This window comes from Notamacropus eugenii, chromosome 3 (genome assembly GCF_028372415.1).
Source record: "Notamacropus eugenii isolate mMacEug1 chromosome 3, mMacEug1.pri_v2, whole genome shotgun sequence".
Taxonomy (NCBI): Eukaryota; Metazoa; Chordata; class Mammalia; order Diprotodontia; family Macropodidae; genus Notamacropus; species Notamacropus eugenii.
The window spans coordinates 167,642,136-167,668,127 of NC_092874.1; the positions used below are offsets into that span (position 1 = coordinate 167,642,136).

At 38.6% G+C, this 25,992-nt stretch overlaps 1 protein-coding gene and 1 long non-coding RNA gene across 5 annotated transcripts in view; one reads left to right on the forward strand and one right to left on the reverse strand.

Moving 5' to 3' along the window:
* The window catches only part of FRMD4A (FERM domain containing 4A), a 547,164-nt gene that overhangs the window by 131,834 nt on the left and 389,338 nt on the right, over positions 1–25,992 (forward strand). The window contains exon 1 of one of the 4 annotated variants that reach the window (XM_072653269.1): positions 5,117–5,581. The exons of 1 other annotated variant lie outside the window; for it this stretch is intronic. Coding sequence is in view for 1 of the 3 variants with exons in the window: in XM_072653268.1 (XP_072509369.1) it covers positions 5,516–5,581 (66 nt within the window). In the remaining 2 variants the exon portion in view is untranslated. Of the gene's footprint in view, positions 1–5,116; positions 5,582–25,992 lie in introns of those variants that run through there. 2 more of the 4 variants (XM_072653267.1, XM_072653268.1) reach the window with 2 other exon arrangements.
* Positions 19,150–25,821, reverse strand: LOC140533507 (uncharacterized). The gene is made up of 2 exons (XR_011976944.1): positions 25,759–25,821; positions 19,150–19,834 (listed from the first exon to the last, which is right to left on the reverse strand). It is a non-coding gene; the product is annotated as an uncharacterized lncRNA (long non-coding RNA).

Here is a 25,992-nt window from a genome sequence, read left to right on the forward strand (position 1 = left end):
ATTTGGATTTTTGTGTAGGAACTGCTCATTTTTACCTTGCTTGATATTAATAATCAGAGCATTATGAAGTTTTCTATATTGTTGCTTCTGTGAAAAATATGTTTGATCTTAACATACGTGTGGAAAATCAAGAAGAGTCAGAGTGAATTAGGCTTAAGGCATGGTCTTTAGGAAAGAAATGTAGCCAGTAAACTCCAAGATGTCATGATGGGTTTTAGCCATCAAAATTTACTTTCTTTTGATCAGAGCACCCTCAGGTAAGGGCATGATATCCCATATGGAGAGAAGAAGAGGGAGAAGAGGAGGGAAGGGGAGGGGAGAGGAGGAAGAACTGTGCTGCCTGACTGGAACTGGCCGATTGAGTCCCCAGTGGGCATCTCAGACCACTCACAGGTTGTGGTTTGTCCTTTGTTCTTGAAGAGGACCATGACTTCAGAAAGATGATGCGATGACTTGCAGTGAATGTAAATAGTGATTGTTTCTCTTTTGGCCAGAAACCTTGAGAATCTTTCCCTCCCGGTTTGATTTTTTTTTTTCTTTTTGGATTAAAGGGTCCATCCCTTTGGCTCATTCTTAAAGAGCCCTAAACACCAAATGGGCATCGCCTCAGTCAGAGTGAAAACTCAGAAAAACCTTAATTTAAAAAGGCTAGGGTCTCCCTCTGCATCCTGGGCCATCTCTAGTCATCCTGATGAATATATGGCCACTGGACCCAGATAGCTCTGGAGGAGAAAGTGAGGCTGGTGACTCAGCACGGCCCTTCCTCACTTAAATCCAATTCACTTGTATGTTCTGGCATTATCTTCCTGATGCCATGATCCTCTTCGAGAATGAAAGACAAATCACAATACTTGAGAAATACTTTTTTTCAAAGAGAGACTTTTTGGTCTGTATTTTACTTAAATAAGTAAAATATTTGGGGGATATTTTTATGAACAGAAAACAAAGTACTTATATTCTCTGTATCTTTCAGTCAATTGTATGACTCTGAAGATGTCATCACTTAATAGATCATTTTACATTAATTTCCTTTTCTCACAATCAACAACCTAGTACTTGTCCTCAAAGGACAACTTAGTGCGTCTGACTTTCATTCTTCTCACATTCTGAACCACATTTCCAAACTCACAGACATTTCCTGTCACTGTCTGACCCCAGTCACCTGTGGGCCCTCTCCTCGGACTGAGACTTGTTTGTCCAGCAGTCCTCCAACTGAAAGTGTTTTCAGTGATATCACCTTCTAACGAAGGAATGTCTCTGGCATATCCTCTTCCCTGCCCCAAAGTCTCACATGCAGATTCAATTTAGCTCCAGACATTTACTAAGTATCTGCTCTGTTCAAGGCACTCTGTAGCTTCTGAGGCTGAAAAAGATCAAAAAGCAATACAAACCTTGCTCTCAAAGAGCTTACCCTTTGTTGTCAGAGGTAAAGAATAGTGGTATAGGGGTACTAGAAAAACACAGAAAAATTTGCATGAAATAATGAAAAGTGAAATGAGCAAAACCAAGAGAACATTGTGTACAGCAACAGCAACATTGCTTTAAGAATGATTTTGCGTGAATAAAGTCATTTTTACTATTATACATATCCAAATTAACTATAAAGGACATATGAAGAAAGACACTATCTGCATCCAGACAAAGAACTGATAAATAGAAATATGTATCAAATAATTTTACATACATATGTGTATGTACATATAAACATATACGCATATATCTATGCCTACTTGTGTGTAATGGTAGCTATCTCTGGGGGGGAGAGAAAGAAAAAAAGAAAGAAATTTACGTGATAATATTTTATATATTTAGAAAGAATAGTGAGTTGTACACAATAGATTTAAAGATTTGTGTGTAATTATCTTTCCTAATATACCATGTTATAGAAGTGCTTGTTTTATTCCATGAATTAAAAATGAATAGATTTTTTAAAAATAAGAATACAGGTTATATAAACATAAAATGAGTATTTTACACTAATAAAATACTATGCTATATTGTATGCTATTATATATCATATTACTGTATTATATTATATAATATATAGTAATAACATGTATTACTATATATTGTATCACTATATATTATATTACTATAATATATCACTATTATATACTATCTTTTACTATATTTTGTACTAATAAAATGCTAATTCTAACATTGGTAGAATGTGCTTGGGAGCAAAGAAAATATAAGAAAAATCATATACTCATAGATTGAGAATAAGGAGGGCACTGAAAGGATATTGAACCCAACTCTTTAATCTTACAGATGAAGAAAATGAGTCCTGTAGATATTAAATGCTAACCTAGCATCTCACAAGCAGTAACTTTCTAAGACTTGAACCGAGGTCGTCTGGCCCCAAATCTAGAGCTTTTCCCACCAACTGCTCAAGCTTCCGCCAATCTGAAAGAGAAGAACTTTGGTCAGACAAAAATCTTGTCATTTTCAGGAATTTAAGTAGTACACGTTAGAGTTTGCTGTCATAGTCTAAGAAAGTGTAGTATTTTGAACAGTTTTGTGACCCAAGAAGCCTACATCGTTAAGAATGCCACAATAGATATCTGTTGTCTCTGATGCGAGACTATTTTCTCCAGAGAAACAAGGACCTTTTAGTGATGACGAATAGAAAGGTTTTTCTCAGTATATAATCCTTTGTCCCAGAAATATGTTTTATGAAAACAAAAAACTCTATAAAATCCCTGATACTTTAATATTTTTAAATTTCTTTTAAGTTTAATTAAGAAAGCTGCAAAGAGGCTTGACTTATCTTAAAGACTTCACTGAGACTTATAGGAATGTAGAAACAATACTACACTCAGTGAGAAAGTGAGAGAGAGAGATACAGAGACAGAGAGATGGAGAAGGTCGGACAGACAGACAGAGAATTGTGCTTACAAATCACTCTCTCACTTCCTTGGAGTTTTGGAGACTGTGCTGCCCATTTTCAGGACCTTCAACATGACCGTCGGTTTAGCAAATCAGAGTAACCACACAGCAAATAGTTTCTTCGCACTGGAAATCATCAGTGGTGAAGTTGTTCCTGTGTTTGCTAAGTCTGTTTCTAGCATGGCAAAACAATGAACTTACATGGAGGTCTGCATGTATGAGCTTGCCCATTGGGGAAATATTTTTTCTGTATATTCATGGTTATCGAAACTGTTCATCACAGCACAGCTTGTCCACTCCCTGGTGCTTTTGCCTAATGAGGGATGCCTGCCAGGAGCCTGTTCTGATTCTTGGTCCATGTGTTTGAAAGTAGACTAGAACTACAACTGGAAGAGCATTTAGGTACAGTTTATCCCTGGCTGTGTTTCTGGACCTCTTTGACAGATTTCAAATCCGTTTTTATGAACAAGGTGTTACTTTATCTCAAATGCTACATTATTACCCTCTGCCAATTCTCTCTCTGTCTCTGTCTGTCTCTGTCTCTCTCTCTGTTTCTCTCTCTTTCTCTCTCTCTCTCTGTGTCTCTCTCTCTTTCTCTGTGTGTGTGTGTGTCTCTCTCTGTCTGTCTCTCTGTCTCTCTGTCTCTCTCTCTCTCTGTCTCTCTCTCTCTCTCTCTCACACACACACACACACACACACACATACACACACACACACACACACATACTCTCTCAGTTTTTAAATTCTGATTTTAGGACAGAGTTAGTCTATTTATTTGAAAATACAAAGGAATCAATAAACAACCAAAATAAAGATATTGAATTAGCAATTTTCACACATTCAGTGCTTAGGGTTTACTATTATACCTTAAGAAAGACTACTCGTTTTAATGTTTTTTGTGGCTGAAGAGAATCTTTCAGAAGACATTGTATCCTCAAATCTGGACCTCCAGAGGCTATGAGAAAGAGTAGCACCTAAGTCACTTAATAAATGCTGTTTGATTGACTGACAGGGTGCAGGACACAGCTCATTTTAAGGGATGTAATCTCACAGACTTCAAGTCTTCCACCACTTGTATGTGTCAACTCACTACACTGATAATTGATCTGATCCAGAAGCAGTCTGGTTTTCCCTGATTTGGTAGAGTCAAGAGAAAACTATACTTTTTTTGGAGTCCACAAAGTATTTGCTGACTCTACAGAATAGAAAGGACTTTCTAGAGGCATTAGTGAAGAGATGATTGGACTAGGGAGACTGAAAATTCAGTCATCAATTGTTTGAGTCCCAGTTCCACCAAACACTGTCTTTGTGATCATCAACAAGTCACTTAAACTTTCTGAAACTCATCTCTAAAATGAGGACCATAATGTTCATACCACCATTTTCACAGAGATGTCATGTTTATCCAATGACAGGCTTTCTGACAAATGTTTTGCAAGAATGAAGTGTTAAATGTACATAGCCCATTTACACAGAGGCTGGAACCAACTTTAAGATCATAGACCTAAATGGAAGGAACCTCAGTAGACATCTGCCCAGCCCCATCATTTATAGGTGAGGAAATAGCCCAGAGAGGTTGTATCTTTCCCAAGGTCACATGTTAATAAGTGGTAGGGCACCTTCATTACTACTGTCACAGTGACTGCAACTCTAGACCTGACAACCTTATGTTTTCTTAGCGATTTCCCCAGGTTTCACCTACTACCCAAGCAGCAATTTTTCTCAGAATATAAATAGCAAACTTTAAGCACAGAAAAAGCAAAGGGTTTTTTTGCGTGATTTGAGATCATTCTCTTCTAACTGCCAGAAACGCCTGAGCAATTGACATGGGATTTTATTTTTTATCATGTTTGCCAATTTTTTGTAAGAGGGAGGGTAGGAAAAGAATGAGATAGGGAGAGGGAGAGTGTAAGAGATCTAATAATATTCGCAGGAAAAAATTAGTACCCGTACAACTTTCATTTCCTTGTTTCATACAAGACTATGAGCTTTTCTGTCATCATGTCTAGAACAAGGTCTGATATGTTTTTTCACAAAGAACCATTGATGGTGTATCTGTGTGAATTGCCCTAGCATTGGTCACAGCCAACTTCTGTGGGACCCACTGCCCTCCTTCCACAATACTCTCCTGTGTGTGTAGCCATTTATGAAAGGTCAGAAATGAACTGAGAAATAGGCTTGAGTCAAAAACATGTGGCCCTATAAATATCAGTAGAGTCAGACAGTTTATTCCATTTATCTCCCCCTCTTCCTTTCCTTTCCCTCATCTCCCTCTCTCCATTTCACCCTGTTGTGTTTTCCTGAATTTAAGCACAGCACCTCAGACTGCAAAGCTGGACTGGAAAGGCTGATCCTTGATGCTTAAGCCCAGTGATTTCAGGCTGGCTTGACCCCCTCGATGCTATTGAAATCGAGTTTTCTGTTTCATTTGTTTTGTTTTCTGGCTGCAGAGTCCTGAGCTCCCTAGCCTGAAATGTTCTATGTTGTCTCAGTGATTTCCACTGTCCATTAAGAGCAGCTTTGTTTTGAAACCAGATTGGGTCCATTTGCTCATACAAGTCTTCTGGGTTAAGGTGTATTCAAGGTTGAGGTTGCCGGCTGGGCCTGAGAGACAATCCAAGCCATCATGACTTTGGCAGCCAAACTGGAAGACTTTGAAGTGACTCTAGAACACCTGCTCATGGATGTGTTTGTAAGTAGATAGCAGTTTCATATTCAAAATGCCGTAGATGTTTCAGGTGGGTTTTTTTTCCTTGAAAGAAATCTAGGAGTAACGTGTCTTGTACTCTGCCCTCTTTCAGGATTCTAACTTATGTCTGCCATTGTCCAAGCCTCCAGAAGTACTAGCGCTCCTTTCTCATGTGTACGATGCAGAATGATAATGCTAAATTCTGAGTTAGGAATGGAAAGAATCAGGCAGTGAAACATACAAATTCAGAGGCAGCGTTCTGACTTTAGAGAAAGCCAAGCCCTGTCTGTATTAGGAGAGGAATATAAAATGCACCAGGAGACAGAGAAAAAAACTGCTTCATAAACAAAAATTATTTTACATTCACTGAATAAACTCAGTCTCTAAGGCAACAAGTGGTGCTTCCAGACAGAATGGTTCAAAACATCACAAGGGCTTCCTTTGAGAGTCAAGATGACAGAATACTTCAGAAGTCCTCAGAAACCTCAAGTACCTGGGTCCTTATCATCTTTTAATAGGTGTTAAATCACCAAGGGTTCTCCACAAATAGGTTTTACACCCTGGTATGGTAGAGTATTTTTTTCTTTTTTTCACTTTTGTGTATTCATTTGTGTATGTGTGTTTATGTTTGTGTTTCTATTATGTTAAACAGCTGATAGGAATACTTTTGGAGATAGTGTCTTTTACAAAGTATTTTTGTATACTAAAGTATTTGCAGTAAACTCTATTGTCCCCCCCAAAAAAACCCTTCCTTACCACTATATATTTCTCAGAGTTTTCTGCAGGTAATTTACTTGTTAAATTATCACTATTATTGATAATATGAAAAACTACAGTTAGTGTGAAAAATGCAGGTGGTAACATAGTGGAATGATATTCATATTCCAAGAAATATATAAGTCTGGCCAAGGCAGAGGTAATGATTTACATTTTGAAATTTAAGCCAGACTTAATCTCAGCTCTGGAAGGAGATTTGGAGGGATATTTTTTGCTGGATAATTGAGATCCTTTTCAGGAATCTTTTCAGGGAATAGTATATTTTGGCAGCTAAATGAGTCTGGGCCTTTTTTTTCTTTATTAATTTATAATTTGTCTTTAAATCGAATCCATGTTTGTGCTGGCAAGAACTCCTCAGTGAACACCCTTAAAGGTCATCATTCTTTCTGTGACTGTGGGCAGAGATGGTCAGCTGCCTGAATCTCATTCAGCCTTGACAAATGTGCTTGAGCTGGGCCCCCAAAGAAGTCTGTCCAAGCAGGAAAGAACACTTCCAGGGTTTTTAGAGGATAGCATTACTTACTTGGTCGGGAGGAGGGAAAAAAGTAGATTGGCCAAAGATGGGATTGGTGGGGATAGGAGGGAAATCTTTATTCTGTGCTAGTTTCTTTAAGATTTTTAATTGAAATGTATTTAATCCATAGTCTGTTTATGGCGTAGCTCAACTTGACATAAACCATGGTTTCCAAAAATAGCGATCAAAGATTAACACAACTATGTAATTAAGACAAAAATGAGACTTTCTAAACTTTTTTAAAGTAGTAGGAATATATTAGAAGACAATAATGACAACTGAGTCAAGCTTATAACAAAGCTGATTGTTTTTGTTTTTAAAGATATTTTCAATTAACTAACTGTTTGGCCAAATAATTCTGACCACTGATAAACCTTGATGATACTTTCCCATCAACTCCAATTCATTTCAAGAAACATTTACTAAGATCATACTTTTTAAAAAGGATTAAAGAGATCTTTTTTTTTACAGTACCTACATTTCATTTCTCAAAGCATCCCTCCCTATAAACATTAATAAATCTATATCCTTGGCCCAATTGCTGCTCTTGGAGTGAGGGTGGATGGCTAGAGGTAGTAGCAGTTTGCCATCAAGAGCGTGAGAAGTTAGGGATAGAGGCTGGGGGAGCAGGAACCTAGCATCATCTGGGGAGATACCATGAAGTATTGGGTAAAGGGGCAACTGGGCATGGATTAGACATTAGACATTAGACATAGGTGTTTTTATTAATCACTTTGTTTTCTCTTTCAAGGGAAGATTTATTGGAAGAGAAGGATAACAACCATAAAAAAAAAATCAATAAGGCATTAAAAAAATAAAATACTGTAGGAAGCTTATAGTGTATAGTACAAAACTTGAGTTCATGGAGAACTGAATTTAAATCCTGCCTCTGACTCTCCCTCCTTGACCTGAGGAAGCTGTTTAATTTCTTTGTGATTTAGGCAGTGTAGTTTATGGGATGGAGCACTGGACTTACTAAAGTCATAGATCAGGTGAAATCTTCATTTCCTGGAGAAAGTTCCCACACCAGAAATTTCCCCGTGCTGACAAACTCCACAGATCATTTCCATATTTACATAATAATAAAATTATTCCTTCATCCTACCACTGTTCTACTGAATAACCTCCATTAGATTTTCCTCACCTACTGGACAAAGTCTTCTTGGCTTAATAGTCAAAACTCTCCGAAATCTTGCCCCGACCTATCTTCCAAGGCCAATATTCCATTACATTCTTCCATGAAGCAAACAGGGTTAATTTAATGAACACAGAGCCTTCATTTCAGTCATTTTGTTGTCTTTTGTTATCCCCCAAACACTCCTTATATTTTCCTGCATTCACAAGATTATTTACTTTATTTTCCCTCTTATACAACAATCTGAAATCTTCTCTGTCTCCAGGTCCCCAGTCAAATCCAAGAAGCCTTTCCTGTTAACTCCTGGCCATAGTAATTTCTCCCTTCTCTGAGCTTCTACAGCTCCCACTGTCTGCAGCTTTCTTTTAAATCTTAATAATATATTGCCTTATGTTGTTGGTTATCTTTTGATGTATCTACGTCTGATCCAGAGGTATATTGCAAATCCATAAAAAGCAATAATGATACTCCATATTTCACTACATTATCCCTTACACATCATGGGGGTTAGGGGTGCAGTCCTCCTCCTGCCACCAATCTGGAAAATCCAGGTAAAATGTTTTGGCCCTCCCTTGGTACCAGAGAAGTCTGAATTTTTCTTTTTCTTCTATGGGGTGTTTATAGTACCTTATTATAAATTTGGGCTGATATTATACAATTTTATGAATTTCTGAGTTCTTTTTCTGTTATCTGCTGACCTTTGAGTATCATCTACAGCCTCCACAAAACTTCCCCCAAATTTCCATTTGATTTCTTATACCAACCTATACTATATCAAAACAATAATGGGGAAAGTTGAAAGGTGGGATAACTGTATTTACCTGGTATATTAAATAGTAAGGAGGCACAGTTAATAGAGCCAAGGATGTGGAATCAAAAAGAACTGAGTTCAAATTCTGCCTCAGACACTTACTATCTCTGTAACCTCAGGCAAGTTACTTAACCTCTGCCTCAGTTTCCTCACTAAAGATAAAATGAAATAATGTTTGTAAAGGTTTACACAGAGTCTGGTACCCAGTAGGTGCTTAATAAATGCTTATTGATTAATTAAAGTGCCTTATAAACTTTAAAGTCCTACATAAATGCTAGGTAGGTGCTAAGGAACATTTATGGATTGATTAACTGACGACAATGCAAAGAGGAAGTAAGGATCTAAAAGAAAGGGATCCCCATGGGTGGAATATAGCAGTTTATGAGGTTCCTGTCCTGAGCACCAGACTGGTGAACTTTGTATTTTGTGTCGCCACCAAACTGGTGAAAAGTGAAAATTTTATTCCACAAATTTTTTAGTCTCTCTCCTTTCATACAATCACAAATGAACAAGCTTCAGTGCTAAATAATAGTAACTCATAAAAGTGAACATATGATCATTTGGTGTTCTGGAGTTTACAAAATGTTTTCCTTACAACAGCCTTTTAAGATAGGTAATAAATGTATCCTTATCCCCATTCTACAGATCAAGAAACTGAGAATCAAAGAGTATGTTAACTTTTCTAAAGGTAACACAGTTTGTGAATGGCTGAGCCCAGATTCAAATTCAGTGTTCAATTCACTATATCACTTTGAGGAATTTAAAATCAGACTACTGACTGCTTTCCACCCAATGAACTGACAAGTTATTGTGGTGCTGTATAGACTGTCCCTGAGTTTCATTACCTGTGTGTTACCTCCATTGCACTGAGTTTCCTTATCTATAGAATGAAAGGGATAGACTGGCTAACCTCTGAGATCTCTCCCAGCTCTAAGTCTATGAATGTGATCTAGCCCCTGTTGCCTCATCTGACCTGAGTCAATCTATGAACATCTCCATCCTTATCCCACCATGTTTCATGGTGTCTGTATCTACAACTATGAAGCTTAATAAACAGAATTTTTTTCCTTCTGCCACCACTCAAACCTACCCGTGGTTGAGGGAAAGAGTGACCTTCAAGAACAGCACTAGATGTTCTATGGAGTGTGAAAGGATCAGAGCCATCAACAGCTTGACATTTACAGAGGCTTCTCTTCCACACAATCCTGCCTTCTGCTGCCAAAGCGTTCACAGGCTCTCTCACCTGAGCTTAACTGTCTGGAATGAAAATTTGCATCAGATTCTCATTAGCCTTCCCTTTCCCCACCCCAACCCATAATATACTCCTTAGGTTGTCATCCCACTATCTCAAGAACAGCTGTTGCCATATTGACACTTCCTGTCCCGAATCACAAAGGGCCACTGGAGGGCTTTGTTAGATTCGGTAGCTTCTGCAAGATGAGATAAAAGGGAGACATCAGACATGACATTTCATAATTAGCTGTCATCACTTCTGGGTTCTCTGGCTGCAGCTTAGTGAGAGGCCATGCCAGTAGGCATATGAGTAGAAATGGCACACATGTATCTCAGAGAGAGAGAGAGAGAGCGGTAGACCAAATATGGTAGCCCTAAATGTGAGCTCAGTTAAGGGATGTAAAGCCATTTTCAGGAACTTTTGTCTCTAAACTACTCTGGTCTGGCAAGGTGGTATTATGGAAAAAGAACAGGATTTGTAGTCAGAGGAATCAAGTATAAATTCAAGCTTTGCAATTTCCTACCTACATGATCTTGGGCAAGCAATGCACTTAACCTCCCTTAGCCTCAGTATTCTCATTTATAAAACAAAGGGGTTGGAGTAGTGAATCTCCAAGGTGTCTTTCAACAATAAATCCTGTGTTCCTGTGTGTGCTAGTGGAATGACTGATTGCTCTGAAGTCAGAGAACCTGGATTCAAATGCCACCATTGATGCTTAGTACTTGCATGACCACAGACAAGTGACTTAATCTCCCTGGGTTTCAGGTTCTTCAGCAGTAAAATGAAACAGGTGAAATTGATGACCTCTGAGATCGTGATTCTGTCTCATTTCCCTACTCAGAAACCTTAAATGGTTCCTCATTAACCTACAGACTAATATACAAATTCCTGCCATTTAATGACCACCACGATGTAGTTCTAACCTCCCTCTTTCAAACACTCTAACCTCCCAGTTCCTCAACTTACTCATTCCACAAAATCTTCTCTTCTACTCCAGCTTAGCTACACACAGATATGGTCATACCCTTAATCTTACCATCACCCAGAAATACAACACTTCCATGTTGGTGAACTCTGAAAACTACTTTATCTGCTTACATTCTGTTGTCATCACACCTCTTCCTCTGCCTTGCAACCCCAAATCCTGTTCTTCATCCTTACTGTGACATTCAGTCCTTCCATACCATAGTTTATTCCCCAGCCATCCCCTCTGTACTGACTACACTTTGCTTTCTTCCCCATCTTGGCTCTTTGGTGAACCAATTCAACTCTGTATCGTCTTCCTCTTTCTAGTCCTTTCCCCCCTCACCTTCTCACCAATCTTGTACTCCCAAAAGTCAGTCTTGGATTACTCCCACCATCTTTTGCCTTGATTCCTATCTGACTGAAACTAAAGAAAATCACAAAACTACTAAATAGGTCCACTACAAAGTTGTTGTTCAGTTGTTTAAAGTCATGTTTGACTCTGTGACTCCATTTGGGGTTTTCTTGGCAATTTCTTACCACTTCCTTCTCCAGCTCATTTTGCAGATGGGGAAACTGAGGCAAACAGGGTTAAGTGACTTGCCCAGGGTCACACAACTGGTAAGTGTCTGAGCCCAGATTTGAACTCAAAAAGGTGAGGCTTCCTGACTACATGCCCAGCATGCCATCCACTGTACCTGGTGTTTATTAAATGTTAGACTGATATTGAATGTTTGTTCTTCAGGGCTATCAGCATTCTCCTACTATGCTATTCAGAGATTTCAAGGCACAGAATTAAGGAAAGTCAAAGTTGGCAGGGACCTAAGAAGTCACCTAGTTCAATCTCTACCTGAAGCAGGATTCTGGACTTAAGCATTCCTGCCAAGTGGCCATTAACTCTTTGCTTAATGCCTCTATCCAGAGGAAACTCACTAACTTCCAAAGCCACTTTAGGAGAATTTTCCTTTTTAGAAATAAAACTGTTTCCTTGTAAATTCCACCTACTGCTAGTTCTAGAGCCAAGTGGAATAAGCCCTAATCCCTCTTCCATGTGAAAATATTTCAGTTACTTCACTCCAAAAAAATAAGCCAAATATCACATTGCTCTAGCCACTGAACTTTACTTCAGTAAAGTAGAGATCCATAAACTTAAAAAAAAAAGTGATCTGTGCAATTTGCTATTCCATTCAGATATGTAATGAAATTGGCATGTAACTTTCAAAAAAATGGAGTCCCACAAACTTTTTTAACATTTTGTGAAAACTGTATTTCGATGTGTTTGGCTTCCTTCGTAAGCTTATGTATTTTACTCTATGCAATTAGAATCAATATTCTGAGGTGCTCATTGGCTTTACCACACTGCAAAAGGGACTCGTGAAACCAAACGAACTCCTGATTTAGGATGGAGTATATACACTGAAAAAATCAAAGAGCTAATGCCATCTGAGCAAGCCTTCCATTGAAGAGGAGAATTCTATTTCAGGGAATTCAATAAGCAATCGATCAATCCAAAAAAGTATTAAATATTCACTGGGCTTGATTCAGTGACTGCTGAGGTCAATCAATGAACATTTGTTAAGTCTCTATGTTGTTCCAGGCACTGTGCTAAGACCTGGGGATACACAAAGAGACAAAAGACAGTCCCTGCCTTCAAGGACCTTATAATCCAATGAAGGAGGTAACAAGCACACAAATCTATACAAAGCAAACTATACACAGGATAAACAGAAAACAAGCAACAGGGCAAAGGCACTAGAATTAAAAGGGGTTGGCGAAAGGATTCCAGTTTAAAGGTGAGATTTTTATTAGGATTTAAAGGAAGTCAAGGAGGTCAGTAGGGACAGAGGAACAGCCAAAGAGAACACCTGGAGTGGGGAGATGAAGCATCTTCTCTCTGGCTGTCCCTTGCCTGGAATGCTCCCCTTCTTCCAAGCTGACTGTTTCAAATGTATAATATCATTTCTTTTTACACCTCATGGTGTTTTCTATTCCTGATTTGAAATTGCTTTAAAGCAAGTCTAGAGTCTAATCTTATAGCCACAAGCAATTATGACAATGAATATATTTAGTAAGTTTCTTGTTTTCCTGACCAGGCTTACTGAAGTAAGAAACATCCTCTCTGGAAATTTAAATTTAAACATCTTCTCTGGACAATGTACTATGCTAGGCATTAGAAATACAAGAAGGGCCGGGAGAAGCTGCCACTTACTTTATGTTACGTATGTGTGCAGGTAAGTAAATACAAAAATATATACAAAGTAAATGGCAGTGATTTTGGAAAGGACATGCTATGAATTGAGAGATGGTATCTGAGCAAAGCCTGAGATTTCATGATCTATCATCAAATCAACTTCATTTCTTAGCTTTATACATGAAAATGTCAAGAGTCTGTCATTTAACTGATCTTTCTAACTTTAAGTATTAGAAAATTGCCTGAGGTTCAGAGAGGAAACGTGTTTTGCTCACATCCACTCCTAAGTGTCAGCCAAAGAATCTGAACCCAGTTCCTACTGACTCCAGCCTCAGCACTAGCCACTGAGCTACTCTCTGTCTTTAGCTTCCCAGTCCAGGAAAACAAGACACTTCTAAATGTATTCATTGTTGTAATTGCTTGTGGCTATACCATTAGGCTTTCTGAACTTGCTTTATAGCAATCTTAAGTCAGGAATAGAAAACACCATGAGGTGTAAAAAGAAAGAATATTATACATTTAAAAGAGTAATGCATTAACACTTCATAAGACCAGTATTTTTAGAGAAAACGTTATTTTACATAAGGGTTTTGTGGCTGACACTTAACCCCTTCGAGTATTTGAGCTTAACCCTAGTTGAATTATTTGGGATATAAATATTTCTCAAAAATGTATTAAAAACACACTTCTCTCTCTACTTCAACAACATAATAAGTAGAATTTACCATTATCTTTATGACTCAAGATTATTATAAACAATATCCTTGAGTTGTAGTGCACCAAGAGGCAGTTTGGCACAGAAGTCAGAAAGCTCTGAGTTTAGGTCCTGCCTTTGATACACACTGGTTTTGTAACCATGGATGTGCAGCTCATGTAATCCCTCAGTGACTCAGACAATTCCATAAGATTCTACATTACAGAAAAGTTGTTATCTGTCGCAGAGGAGAGAGTTTGCCCTGTGAGGACAGAATAACAGGTCTGCCTCCTTCTACCAAAAAATAAAAATATAAATAGAAAAAAGCACTGATATCTCTAGCTTTTCTTTTTTTAGTTAATGTCTCCTTTTTTTTTTTTTTAGTGGTTTCCTATTTCCCTCATCACTGTCAAGCTATTTGCAGTCAGTGTACCTATTCTCAGAACGGATTACTGCTTGGATTAAATGCTCCAATAGTAGCTTCAGGAGGCTGAGACCATGAATAAATCTGCCACAAAGAAAGGTTTGAAGTAGAAACCTGGCAGAGCCTCTGACAACCTTCTTGTTGGACTAACTAACACAATAGCTAAGAGACTTGTATATTCCCATTTACAACCCCATAAGATTGAATCGCTCCAGTCCATGCTAAAAGAGACAGTCTTGATACTGTGACTCTATCAAATAAACCAAATGCAGAGTAGTCTCTAGGTTAAATCAACAGGAAGAACTAGACTGCATGGCTCAGTTAGAAGGATAGGTTGCTTGTCCAATTCACCCATTTTATTCTTGTCCATGTCAGATACAAGTAGCAGGGTATCAGTGAATATCACAAAAGGAGAGGTCAAGTTGGGTTCATTTCATTTGTCCTTCCCTTGAACCAATTGAATTTTTCCCGATGACTTTCATCCATAGAAAGCCTCTCCAACATACCAACAGTCCATCAATCAAACCGCAAACATTTATGCTCTTACCAAGTGTCAGACATTGTGCTAAACACTGGAGATATAGACAAAAATTAAATAACTCTGCCTAACGGAGAGTTTACATTCTATCATCCTGTCAATTATAAAAATGAAAAAATAAAAACAGTGACAATGAAATGAAAACACTACACTTTATATGCATTTTATATCATGTAATCCTACAAAGAATATACTATGCCACAGAAATCTCTTCACCCTAGATGCTTACTCTACCCCTGGACTAGAAGTACCCTCTGTCCTTCAGTCTCTCCCTCTGATTCTCTGGTTCCTCCCAAATCCTCTGTTGTAAGGGGGAAGCCCAGGAAGCCTTGTCTTCTTCTACAGGCTTTCCTCCAGACTCTCCAAAACCCTTTCTTTACCATGCCCACCCCTCCATCCCCCACTTTTCAGCTTCCTTTTATGTGTTATGTATTACTGTCCTAGAAGTAAGCTCCTTGTGGTCAGGGACTGTCTTTCTTTCTGCCTGTGTTTGTACTCTCATCCCTTAGCACAGTGCATGGTCCCAAGCCCTTAAAAAATTCTTGTTGACTTAACATGTACATATTTAAGAAATATATGCAAAGCAGATATAAAGTGTCTTTGGAAGAGAAATCTAATGGGAAAGACAGAAGGAAACTATGTTCTGGGCATAGTGCTAACTGCTTTACAAATACTATCTCACTGGATCCTCATAACAACCCTGTAAGTAGATGCTAGTATAATCCCTGTTTTCTCCAGTTAAGAAAACTGAGGCAAACAGAGGTTAAAAGACTTACCCAGGGTCACACAGCTAGGATGTGTCTGAGGTTACATTTGAACTCAGGTTCAAGCCCTAATTGCTGACCTGAGACCTTGAACTCTAGCCACTGCTCCAAATACTTTCTTCTAGGGAAAATAGAGTCTCGTAAATAATGAAGAGCAGGTGGGCCAGCATGAGTGAGTCATAAAGTGCATAGAGGAGAGCCATGTGTAAGAAGAACAGGGAGGTTTGATGAGCCTTAAATATTAGAGTTTATAGTTGATCCTAGGAGTAATGGAGAGCCATTGGAAGAGGCTTTTTTAGTAGGAGTGGTGGTGACATCAGCAGATCTGGGCTTTAGGAAAATCACTCTGGCAGCTGTGTAAAGGATCAAATTCTGTTATTTACAACTGAGAAAAGGAGAGGTTAATTGCCCTTTGGGGAAAACTTGTAATGTACCATATGTGCTTTGTTGTGGCTGAACTGACCTGATGCCTATTTCAATGAACCTAATTTAATCATCTAATAATAATTCTTAAGTCTTTAGATTGTACTTTCTGCTTCTAAAGGAGAAACATTAATTAATTCATCCGTACAGCATCTCTGTAAAGGAGAAGTGCTCAGTTACTCTATGAGTCCATTGGGAATGAGTACATATAACAATCTCTACTCCAGAAAACATATCAGAGATGGTTGGTGTTTCTCAGTATTAGATTATAGTAACAAGCATGGCTTCCTTGAACTGTTTTCAGTTCCCTGAAGTTCTTTAGAGTTGTGAACTTTCAACTCTTGGGGGCTTTGAATTGGACTTTTGTCTCTTCATGCAAATGAGGAAACGAAGATTGTGTTGGGTAGTGTCAGCCTGAGAGGGGAATGTGGGAACTGTACATTTATTGTATTCTGACTACACCTCTCCTGGTGCATTGGAAATGGTGTTCAGTGACCATAGAACCTGTTAATTTTCTAGTGATTTGATGTCTTTTAAAATCAGGGCTAGACATTCTTCATTAAGTAGACTAGGAAAATTCCCATGATGCTAGGCAGAATTCTTAGTAAACATCCCTCCCACTCTCCAACCCTTCACCCCACTACACTGCCTCTAAAAGACATAAAACACATAGATTTTCCTATGGGCCCTTGGGAATCAGTTAAATGCACTCTGAGACAAGACTAGGCGCAGGAGAAAGAGATTTTACCCTTCAACATCCTTACATGTATCTTAGTGGTGTTTGGTGTTAGTTAATGTATCAGAGGGATCATGTGAAGTTGGATGACCAGCTAAAGATAACTCTGTGTTAAATTCCTCCTGGGGGTGGGGTTGTAGTGTGGAAATTAGAAGCAGATTTTAAAGTTGATCTTTTGCCACTGAGTTATCTTACTCAAAGATGACCTGAACTTGGAATCTAAGCCTGGGAAAGAGCAAAAGTCAACATTACATTGACTGTGTTTCAGAGATATGCTATATATCCAAGCTAATCCCAGGCAGTCAATACCATAGATAAAAACATTATTTATCTTACCACTGCTGGTGCAATTACACGGTTTACCCTGTGCTCACTGCACTTCATAAACATGGTAGATCAATACTAGTTATCAAAATCCATCCACAAGTGATAGCTCATGAAAGAGGGTTTTGCAAAATGGTCTTGAAATCCCATCTTCAGGCAACCCAGTTCAGGGCAACTTATTACCCGCTTAATCACCCACATGTCCTGGCAGCCTTATTGATTACTCACGGTTTGGACATGACATCACTCCTAATAATACAAGCAATAAGCTATTACCACAATGCAGAACAGCCCATTAACCCATGTTGCAGTTGTAAATCGCCTGACTTAGCCAAACACATGGACAGGGCACCCGAAATACTTGTCTCTGGTGAATCATACACTAAGACCAGATGTGGACCATGGTGTGAGAGAACTAAAGCTGTTCCTATTTATATGTAAAAGAAGATGAGCAAAGATTTCAAGCTGGAAGAAATCTTAGAGATCATCTCAGAAGCCCAATCTACTTCTTTTACAAGTGAGGAAATGAAGGGTTAGAGAGGTCATGTGATTTACCAGGCCACTAGTATGGGTTTATATCTGAGATTTGAATTTAAGTCTTTTAATGGACTCTAAGTACCCTCCCGGCTCTGAATCTATGATCTTATGATCAAATATGTCACTCTCCCTAGCATGTCTTACCATCTCTTAACCTTTTGTGTATCTTGGACCCCTTTGGTAATCTGCAAAAGACTATGCACTCCTAAGAATAGAGTTTTAAAATGTATAAAATACAATTTATAGAATTACAAAGGGAATTCAACATATTGAAATGGTTATTAATTTATATGTCCTAAATATTTACATATACATGTATATGTATATATGTGTGTGTTTATATGTATACGTATATATGTGCATGTATGTATATACACATATGTGTATATACATATGTGCGTTTGTATGTATATGTATATATACATGTGTGTATGTGTATGTGTGCATGCATATACACACAGATATATATTTATTTCCAAAATACAGCTTTACAGAGCTCCAGGAGTTAAGAAACGCTTCTTTAGTCTAAGCTCTTTTGTCATCACCCTACTACCTCTACAGAAAATTGTGTTTCAAGGTACTCAAGGCTCAAAGCTATCATCACTATTATATCACATAATTGTGGAGCTATAAATTTCACTGTAGTCACCCTTTGCAAGTTCCATGTGAGGAAGGATCATTTCAGCTTTTGTATTTGTATTTTCAGTGCCTACCACAATTCCTCGAACATAATAGAAGCTTAATAAATGCTTGCTGCCTGATAGAGTAGGCTGCTGTGATTTGTCCTTTCTTCTCGAAGGTGACCATGACATTAAGGAAGTTGATACCACGATTTGCAAGGGAATTGGATTTAAGTGAGGGAGGGCTGTGGAAAGTCACCAGCCTCACTTTCTCCTCCAGAGTCATTCTGGGTCCAGTGACAAGATATAGAACATGATGACTCGAAGTAGTAGACATCATAACAGAAACTATGTAATGGCATCACCATCTATAGTATTGGCTTCCTAGAATTAGCTTGGCCTGTAGAGCCTTTGAATTTGCTTATTTGACGTCCTTAAGAACATAGCCAAGATAGAACTCTCTCCATTAAGAAGACTGGACAAATTTCTGTGATGCCAGACTTATGGGCAATTTCTAGAAGTCTAAAAATGCTTTCTTCCCAATCCTAGAGCAGCATACAGTATGCAGGGTGTATTACAGGCTACTGGACACATGCCCACATCTCTTTTAGAGCAGTTCCATTCAAGTCTAATTTATTCTACATGAGCAAATCATCAAAGTAATGCCCAACATGTAGGGAAGATGCTGAAAGAAGTCACTCTACAGCGATATCACACAGAATTCATACTGCTTTTGCAAAATTCAGAAGGTTGAAAATGAGTCTTAGAGAGACCTAAATAATGCAATACCTGGATGGCCTAACTGGCAAAATTTGTGGAGATTGTTTCTGGTTTAGGAAGTAACAAGGAAGAAAACACAATAGTGAGAAATGATTAGTTGATTGGCTGGTTGTTGAAAAAGCATTTATCAAGGGTTTACTATGTTTAAAGCACTTGTCTAAGCAGTAACAATACAAATACATGAAAAGACAGTCTGCTCTCAAGGAGAGCATATTCTAATACAAAGAGACAACATGAATAGTATGTTTTAGCTAGAACTTAAATGGAAAGGTTCCTTAGTCCTTAGGGTATGGCTGCAAAGTAGATGGTAATGCATTTTCTTTCATGTCATTTCTTACAATCTTATTCACTTCTGATGCTAAACCATTTGACAGTACCAAGGGCTTTGGTAGAGAGAACTTTCCTTTCTAAATCTTGTTACTCTGGCCATAGCAGTTGAAAAAGCAGTTGCCAGGCTGCATCTCCATGGTAGTTACTTCCTGGGATGATGGTTGACAGAACTGGGCTAGAAGCAGGACCTGAGGACTGAGGAGCTTTGAGGACCCAGGGCTCTTGAGCTTGTCCAACCAATGGTGGAAATTGGTCAGCAGTTGGTTGTTGGGATGGCAAGGAAGGTAGGCCCATGGTAATTCCTCCACTCAGTGATGACTGTGGGGTCTGTGCTGTTTGCAGGGCCAATGGTCTAGTGGACACCGCTATTTCCAAGGTTCTTGGGTTCATCTGGGACATCTCCTTAAAAGTTTGAGGAGTCCTTCTTTAGTTTGTAGTAACCTTTAAAGAAACTTAAAGTCCTAGAGATAGGATTGCAAAAAAAGAAAAGAGGGTCACTGAAGCATTATCTTTTTAAAAGAGCAGAATATAGAAGGGAGGCCAGAAGAAAACAAAGAGAGAAGTAGGACAGTTTTGAAAGTTACATGTGCAATTTCTTCTATTTCTAAAAAGGAAATGCAAAATCATTTTATAAATGGTGATGCTCATTTTATTTGGTGTTTGTTAAGTTGTTTCAAATAAAAACAATTTAAATTTTAAAAAAAATCATTCTCAGATAAACTGTGGAGACTTAGTGGATTTTGTGCATGTTTGGATTTATATGGATGTTTCTTGAGGTCTTCATGTCAGAAAAGGATCTAGTTTTCAGAGACCTTTCATTTGTATGTTTGACCTAAATTCCAGCCCTTAAAAACTGTCATCTGTTCTTATACTAAAAAGTGAGAAAATGGCCCTTGGGGTTAGCTGATTTAGGAAGAAATGATGAAAAATGACAGGGATTCCTCTCTTTTCCTCATCTTCCCTTTCTGGATTGTTCACATTTGATTAAAAATAAATGCTGTCTGTGTTTATGGTTGATTCATCTTCCTTCATTTAGGCTATTGAATTTTGCTTATTCCAGGAAACTGAGTGAGAATGCTCATGTTGTAGGGATGCCCCTTTCTGCAGAATTTTACTTGCCTCCCAGATGGCTTTGATCCTTTGGACTGAAGATGCTTTTCATCATACTCAGCCCTGAATCACTCACTATTGGAACCCTGGGGGAATCATCTTGAACAGACTATACTCCTCCACCATTCCCTTCAACTTGGTGTTGGTATTTTAAAAATATTCCTAAGAAATGTTCCTAAGAAATAAAAATATTCCTAAGAAATGCTTAAGATAGGGGGAGGGAGAGATTAGGACTGAGTGTGGAATTTCAATGATCAAAATTTTATTCACATTATTTTATCTTCCCTGGCACACACACACACACACACACACACACACACACACACACACAGTTGCCGTCCATTGGGAGTATATAATAAATGTTCCAATTGCTGTTACAATTGTAACTGATTTCATAACATCTCCTCTATCACTCAATAATAGTTCCATAGAAGTTAGTAAAGATGCATCATTCCCCCTTGTTTTTCATATCATCATTAGCTATTTTTATTTACCATATAATGACTCTAAGGCACCATACAAGAGAATACATTACCCAGCCACCACACAAGCTCAAGCTCACCATCATTTCTTGCTTGAACTTTGGCAATAACTTACTAACAAGTCCCCAGACCTCAAGACTCTCTCCTCTATAATCTATCTTCCACACATCTGCCAAAGTGATTTTCCTAAATTTCCTAAATATGTCTGACCATGTCAATCCCTCCTCCCACCTTCATCACACCACACCACCCCCATGCATATACATGCACTCAAGTTTTCTAGGGGCTACAGGATCAAATATAAAATCCTTTGTTTGACAACATGATCCCTTCTTACCTTTCCAGTTTTCTTATCTATGATCTAACTGGACTAGTCCATGTGCTAGTCTTCATACATGTATTCCATTTCCCATCTCCATGTGTTTGCTCTGATTATCACTCACTGTTTTCCTCATCTTAACCTCTTCAAGTCTGAACCTAAAGACCACCTTCTATAAGAGGCCTTTCCCAGTCTCCCCAGCTATTAAAGCCTTCTCTCATAAGATTGCCTCCCATCTATTCCATTTGGATCATGCTTGTACCTATTTCTTTGTATGTTGTCTTCTCCATTTGTATGTAAATTTCTTGAGAACAGGTTCTATTTTTGCCTTTCTGTGCATCCCCAGTACTTAACACATGGTGCCTAGTACATATTGAACACTTGAGAAATGTCCATACTGAGCGATACCTTGGTTGTCATCCAGCTTGATTCTACAAGTCAAATGGAGGAGAGTATTAGCATCAATTATGTTCTCTCAAGAAGGGAGGGAAGAAAGTCTTTCCATTTGCTTCTCTAGGATCAAAGTCATCTCTAGTTAAAATTATTTATCTTTGTTACCTTCTATCACTCCTTTGGGCACTATCTTACTTTCAGGGCCACCTGGCCCATCCTCCAGATAGACTCTCTCTTAGGACTATTTTCTACTGCTTGGGTCACCACTGGATTGTTCCTCAAATGGTTCCTTAACCTCTTCAAATTCCTTGTTGTGAGGTCATGTGGCTCAGGCCTAGGGGAGCATGGGTGATGAAGATAACTCCTTCAGTTCTCTCTGCTTCATTTTCATTTTTGTTCCTAGCAGCTCAATTCTTGGATTTCTTCTTCAACCATTCATGTAGCTTTTCTAAATTCCCTGCTTCATGAGGAAAATGGATTTCCTCCACTTTCTTATGCATCCTTTAGTCTGCCTAGTAGCATATCACCCTCTACTTTTTCTCCTTCTTAATAAGATTTTATTTTTTCTAATTACATGTCAAGATAGTTTTCAACACCCACTTGCATAAGATTTTGAGTTCTGAATTTTTTCCTCCTTCCTTCTCTCCCTTCCCCACTCCATAAGACAGTAAGCAATCCTATATAGGCTATATACATGTACAATCATATAAAACATATTTACACCCTCTAATGTTTTTTTAAAAAGAATTTTACTACAAGACACTACTGAATAGACATACTGGGAATCGAGCATGGAGAATGATGTAATTAATTGGAAAGGTATCATTGTCACAACTGACAAAGTTTCCTATTTGATCATGGTTTTTAGCAACAATGGGGGAGCTTAGGGCTTACTCCTTCTTAGTTCCCCCTTCTTTCTTGCCTAAAATTCTTTCTGGCCCATCTCAGTTGTGTCATTAACTTGGTTCTAATGCCTTTGCCATGAATTTGGTCAGCAGACTGCCCTCTAAAATCTGCTTCTCCCACCCTGTTATCTGGAAAGAATTCTAGGGCTGAGTAGGCAAACCTCCCCTCTAGTCCTTAGTCTGTCCCTACCAGGACTACTGTTTTATAATCCTAGGAAGGCCACTCCTTCCAGTCTACTTTTTTGATTCCAATGAGAAAAGATTCTTCTCCCTATGAGCCCCAAAGTTATCTCTACACCTCCCTCAGGTTTTAATCTCCCACTACCATTCCCTTCCTCAAGAAATTTGTATACTTTGACCCTTAAAAAGTATGTTTTCTTTCTAATATATTGCCTTCAGCCTCTGTTGGAGCTAATCTTCCTCAAGCAGATACCACCTTCTTGACCTTCCCCAAGGACCTAGGATTCTAGTAGATCCTTATCACATGACCTCTGCTCCCAGACTAACTTGTTATCCAGCTATGAACTTGTGCCTCCTTACACACCCACTACAAATTCCCCACTCATTACCCTGGTATGAACATTGCCCCCTGCAGCCAGCCATAGGACCCTGCCTCTGGACGCTGAGGTCATTGCTCTGGCCGGTCCTTCCTGGTCATGAATCCCCCAGACTATTTGTTTTCTTTGTTATAATTAAATGCTGGAATGTTTGGAAGTAGCAAAATATCAGCTCCCAACAGTCAGGTACAACAACCTCATTGCATTCACCACTGTCACATATGTACTCTATGGCCTCATTTCCTTCTTCTTTCTTGCTTTCTAACTTCCTTCAAAGCTCAGCCAAAACACGACCTCCAGCATGAGGCCGTTCCTGAATCTCCCCAATGTTGGTGCCTCTTTCACCATAAAATTTATCTTGTATTTACTTCATATATATTTTCATATATGCTGTTTCTGCCATAGAATGTAAACTTCTCCAGGGTAAAGAGAGTTTCATTTTTGTCTTCGTATCCTCTTGTTCGAGGTCACTACTTCATAAAAGCTTGTTGATTAATTGAATGATTGCTACGTGATAATCCAAATGAACAACCAAATCCGTGAGGGCAGTTAGGTGCAAAGTGAATAAATCTGACCTCAGATACTTACTAGTTGTGGGATCCCAGAGAAGTCATTTAACCTTGTTTGCCTCAGTTTCCTCAGGTGTAAAATGACCTGAAGAAGGAAATGGCAAATCACTCCAGTATCTTTACCAAGAAAACCCCAAATGAGGTCATGAAGAGTTGGATACAACTAAAATGACTGAATAACAACAACCAAATCTGTATTAACAGCTTGAGTGTGCACTACTATTTTTAAGTAACAGGGGATCTAATGTAATGGAAAGTGTACTTGGATTTGGAGTCAGAGGATCAGGGTTAAAATCCTAGCCCTGCTATTTATGACCTATGTCACCTTCTGTGACTCATTGAATCTCTCTAATTCTCATTCTCCCCATCTTTTAAATGAAGAGGTTAGATTAGATGACCTCACAGTACCTTCCAGCTCTAACTCTATGACACTATGACCTACTCCCAAAAAACTGACCCTATTAGTGAAAATTTTGGGGACATCTATGGGGCAGTGATAGGAGATAGTTTAAGCAAGATAAACTTTCTGCATCTCTCCAATTAGATTATGTAAATGGATGTCTATCCACATGTCCTGGCCATTGCTAGGAACTGTGTCTTCCCTAGGCAAAAGAAATCTTACTTCAGACAAGAGTTGTACCTACAGAGACTTAAACCTAAATGAAACTTTTCAGTTTGCACTCATAGAACTGGGGGGAGTCAGGTATTCAGACCTATGATTTCACATGTTTAAGAAGCTCCTCTTGGTGAAATTGCTTCTACCTCTTCCAAGATTCCAACTGTTCCACAACTTATGGTCAGCCTTAGAGAGAGAGGGCCTGAATTTTGCTTGTTGTCTTAAATATGTACAAAAACATTTTTTTTTACCCCTTTCACAATCTGGTCCCAATCTAACTTTTCAAGAATATATATTACTTCCTTTCACAACCTCTATGGTCCATCCAACTTGTCCTTCCTCTCAAGTATGCCATACTTTGCCCTCCACTTTCCATCTCTGAACCTTTCTACAGCCTGTCTTCCATACCTAAAATGCATTCTATTCAGCTGAATCTGATAGAATCCCTAGTTTCCTTCAAAGCAACTCAAACTCCACCCTAATGTCCCCAGCTACTAGTGCTTCACATACACCACCAAATTGCCAAATATTGATTCTATATGTTCTTCTCCAATAATACATGAAGTCTTCAAGGGCAGGGACTATTTGGCTTTTATTTTTGTATCCTGAGTACCTAGCAGGGTACCTTGCACATAATTGGTGCTTAATAAATACTTGATTGACTACTCCCAGAAGTTTGTTTTATCCCATGTTCCAGCAGAACCTAAAAGAACTTGTTTAAATTCTAGTACTATAAAATACAATTCTCAGTGACTGGACATTATCTTAGACCAGAGTCACCAGACTCAGACTTGTTGACTAGGAATATCCCTTTGATTCAAAGAATCTTGCTTCAGTGTGCTGAAATTATATTTTCTGGAAATAGTGCATAGCTGATGCTTATGTGCTTTCATTTCTATTGTTTTCACAAATATCTTTTCTTGGAGACAATCAAAGAAATAAAAAACTGGGTCTAGATGAGGGCAGATATTCCAGGTCCACTTTGATCAAAATTGCAAAATATGTTAAAGCTTGTCTTTTCTATGCCTCCCTTTCCCATCCTCATTTGGGCAGTCTTTTCCTCATATTTTGAAGTCCTTCGGGACCGTCCGATGTCTCATCCTCAGGCTGTCCCCATCCCCCACATCCGGCGTCCTAGCTGATATAGCTTTCCTCCAGGCAATTCCTTTCCCCAGATCTTTCCCTCTTCCTTTCCCCCAGCTTCACATGCTTCAGTCTCTTAGAGCCCTGCTTTATGACGTTCCAAGCTAATCTTGTAAAGGAATCTGTGCTAGTCTGCTAATGGGTTTATGTGTTATCCCTCCTAGATAATAGATTTGCATTGTAATAGTAACTTCCTGCAAATACTGTCTAAACCTAAAGAGCTGGCCCCATCAAATGAATTTCAACTACCCATCCACAAAGGATAAAGGAGATGCTGTTGAATAGGCTGACCTTTGAGTACCTTTCGAATCATGTTCTCCAGTCTCTCCGGGGTGATACAGTGAAGACATTTTATCATAATGTTAAATAGTGATATTTTTTATCTCTATTTGCTGCTGAGTTACAATTGTGACATCAGAGTTAACTGTCCCATCAGTGAGCCTTTGTTGAGATCAAACATATGGGAGTTTGGCCCAGAATAGTTTCCCTCCATTAACATTTATGTTTACATAGAATTTAAGCTTA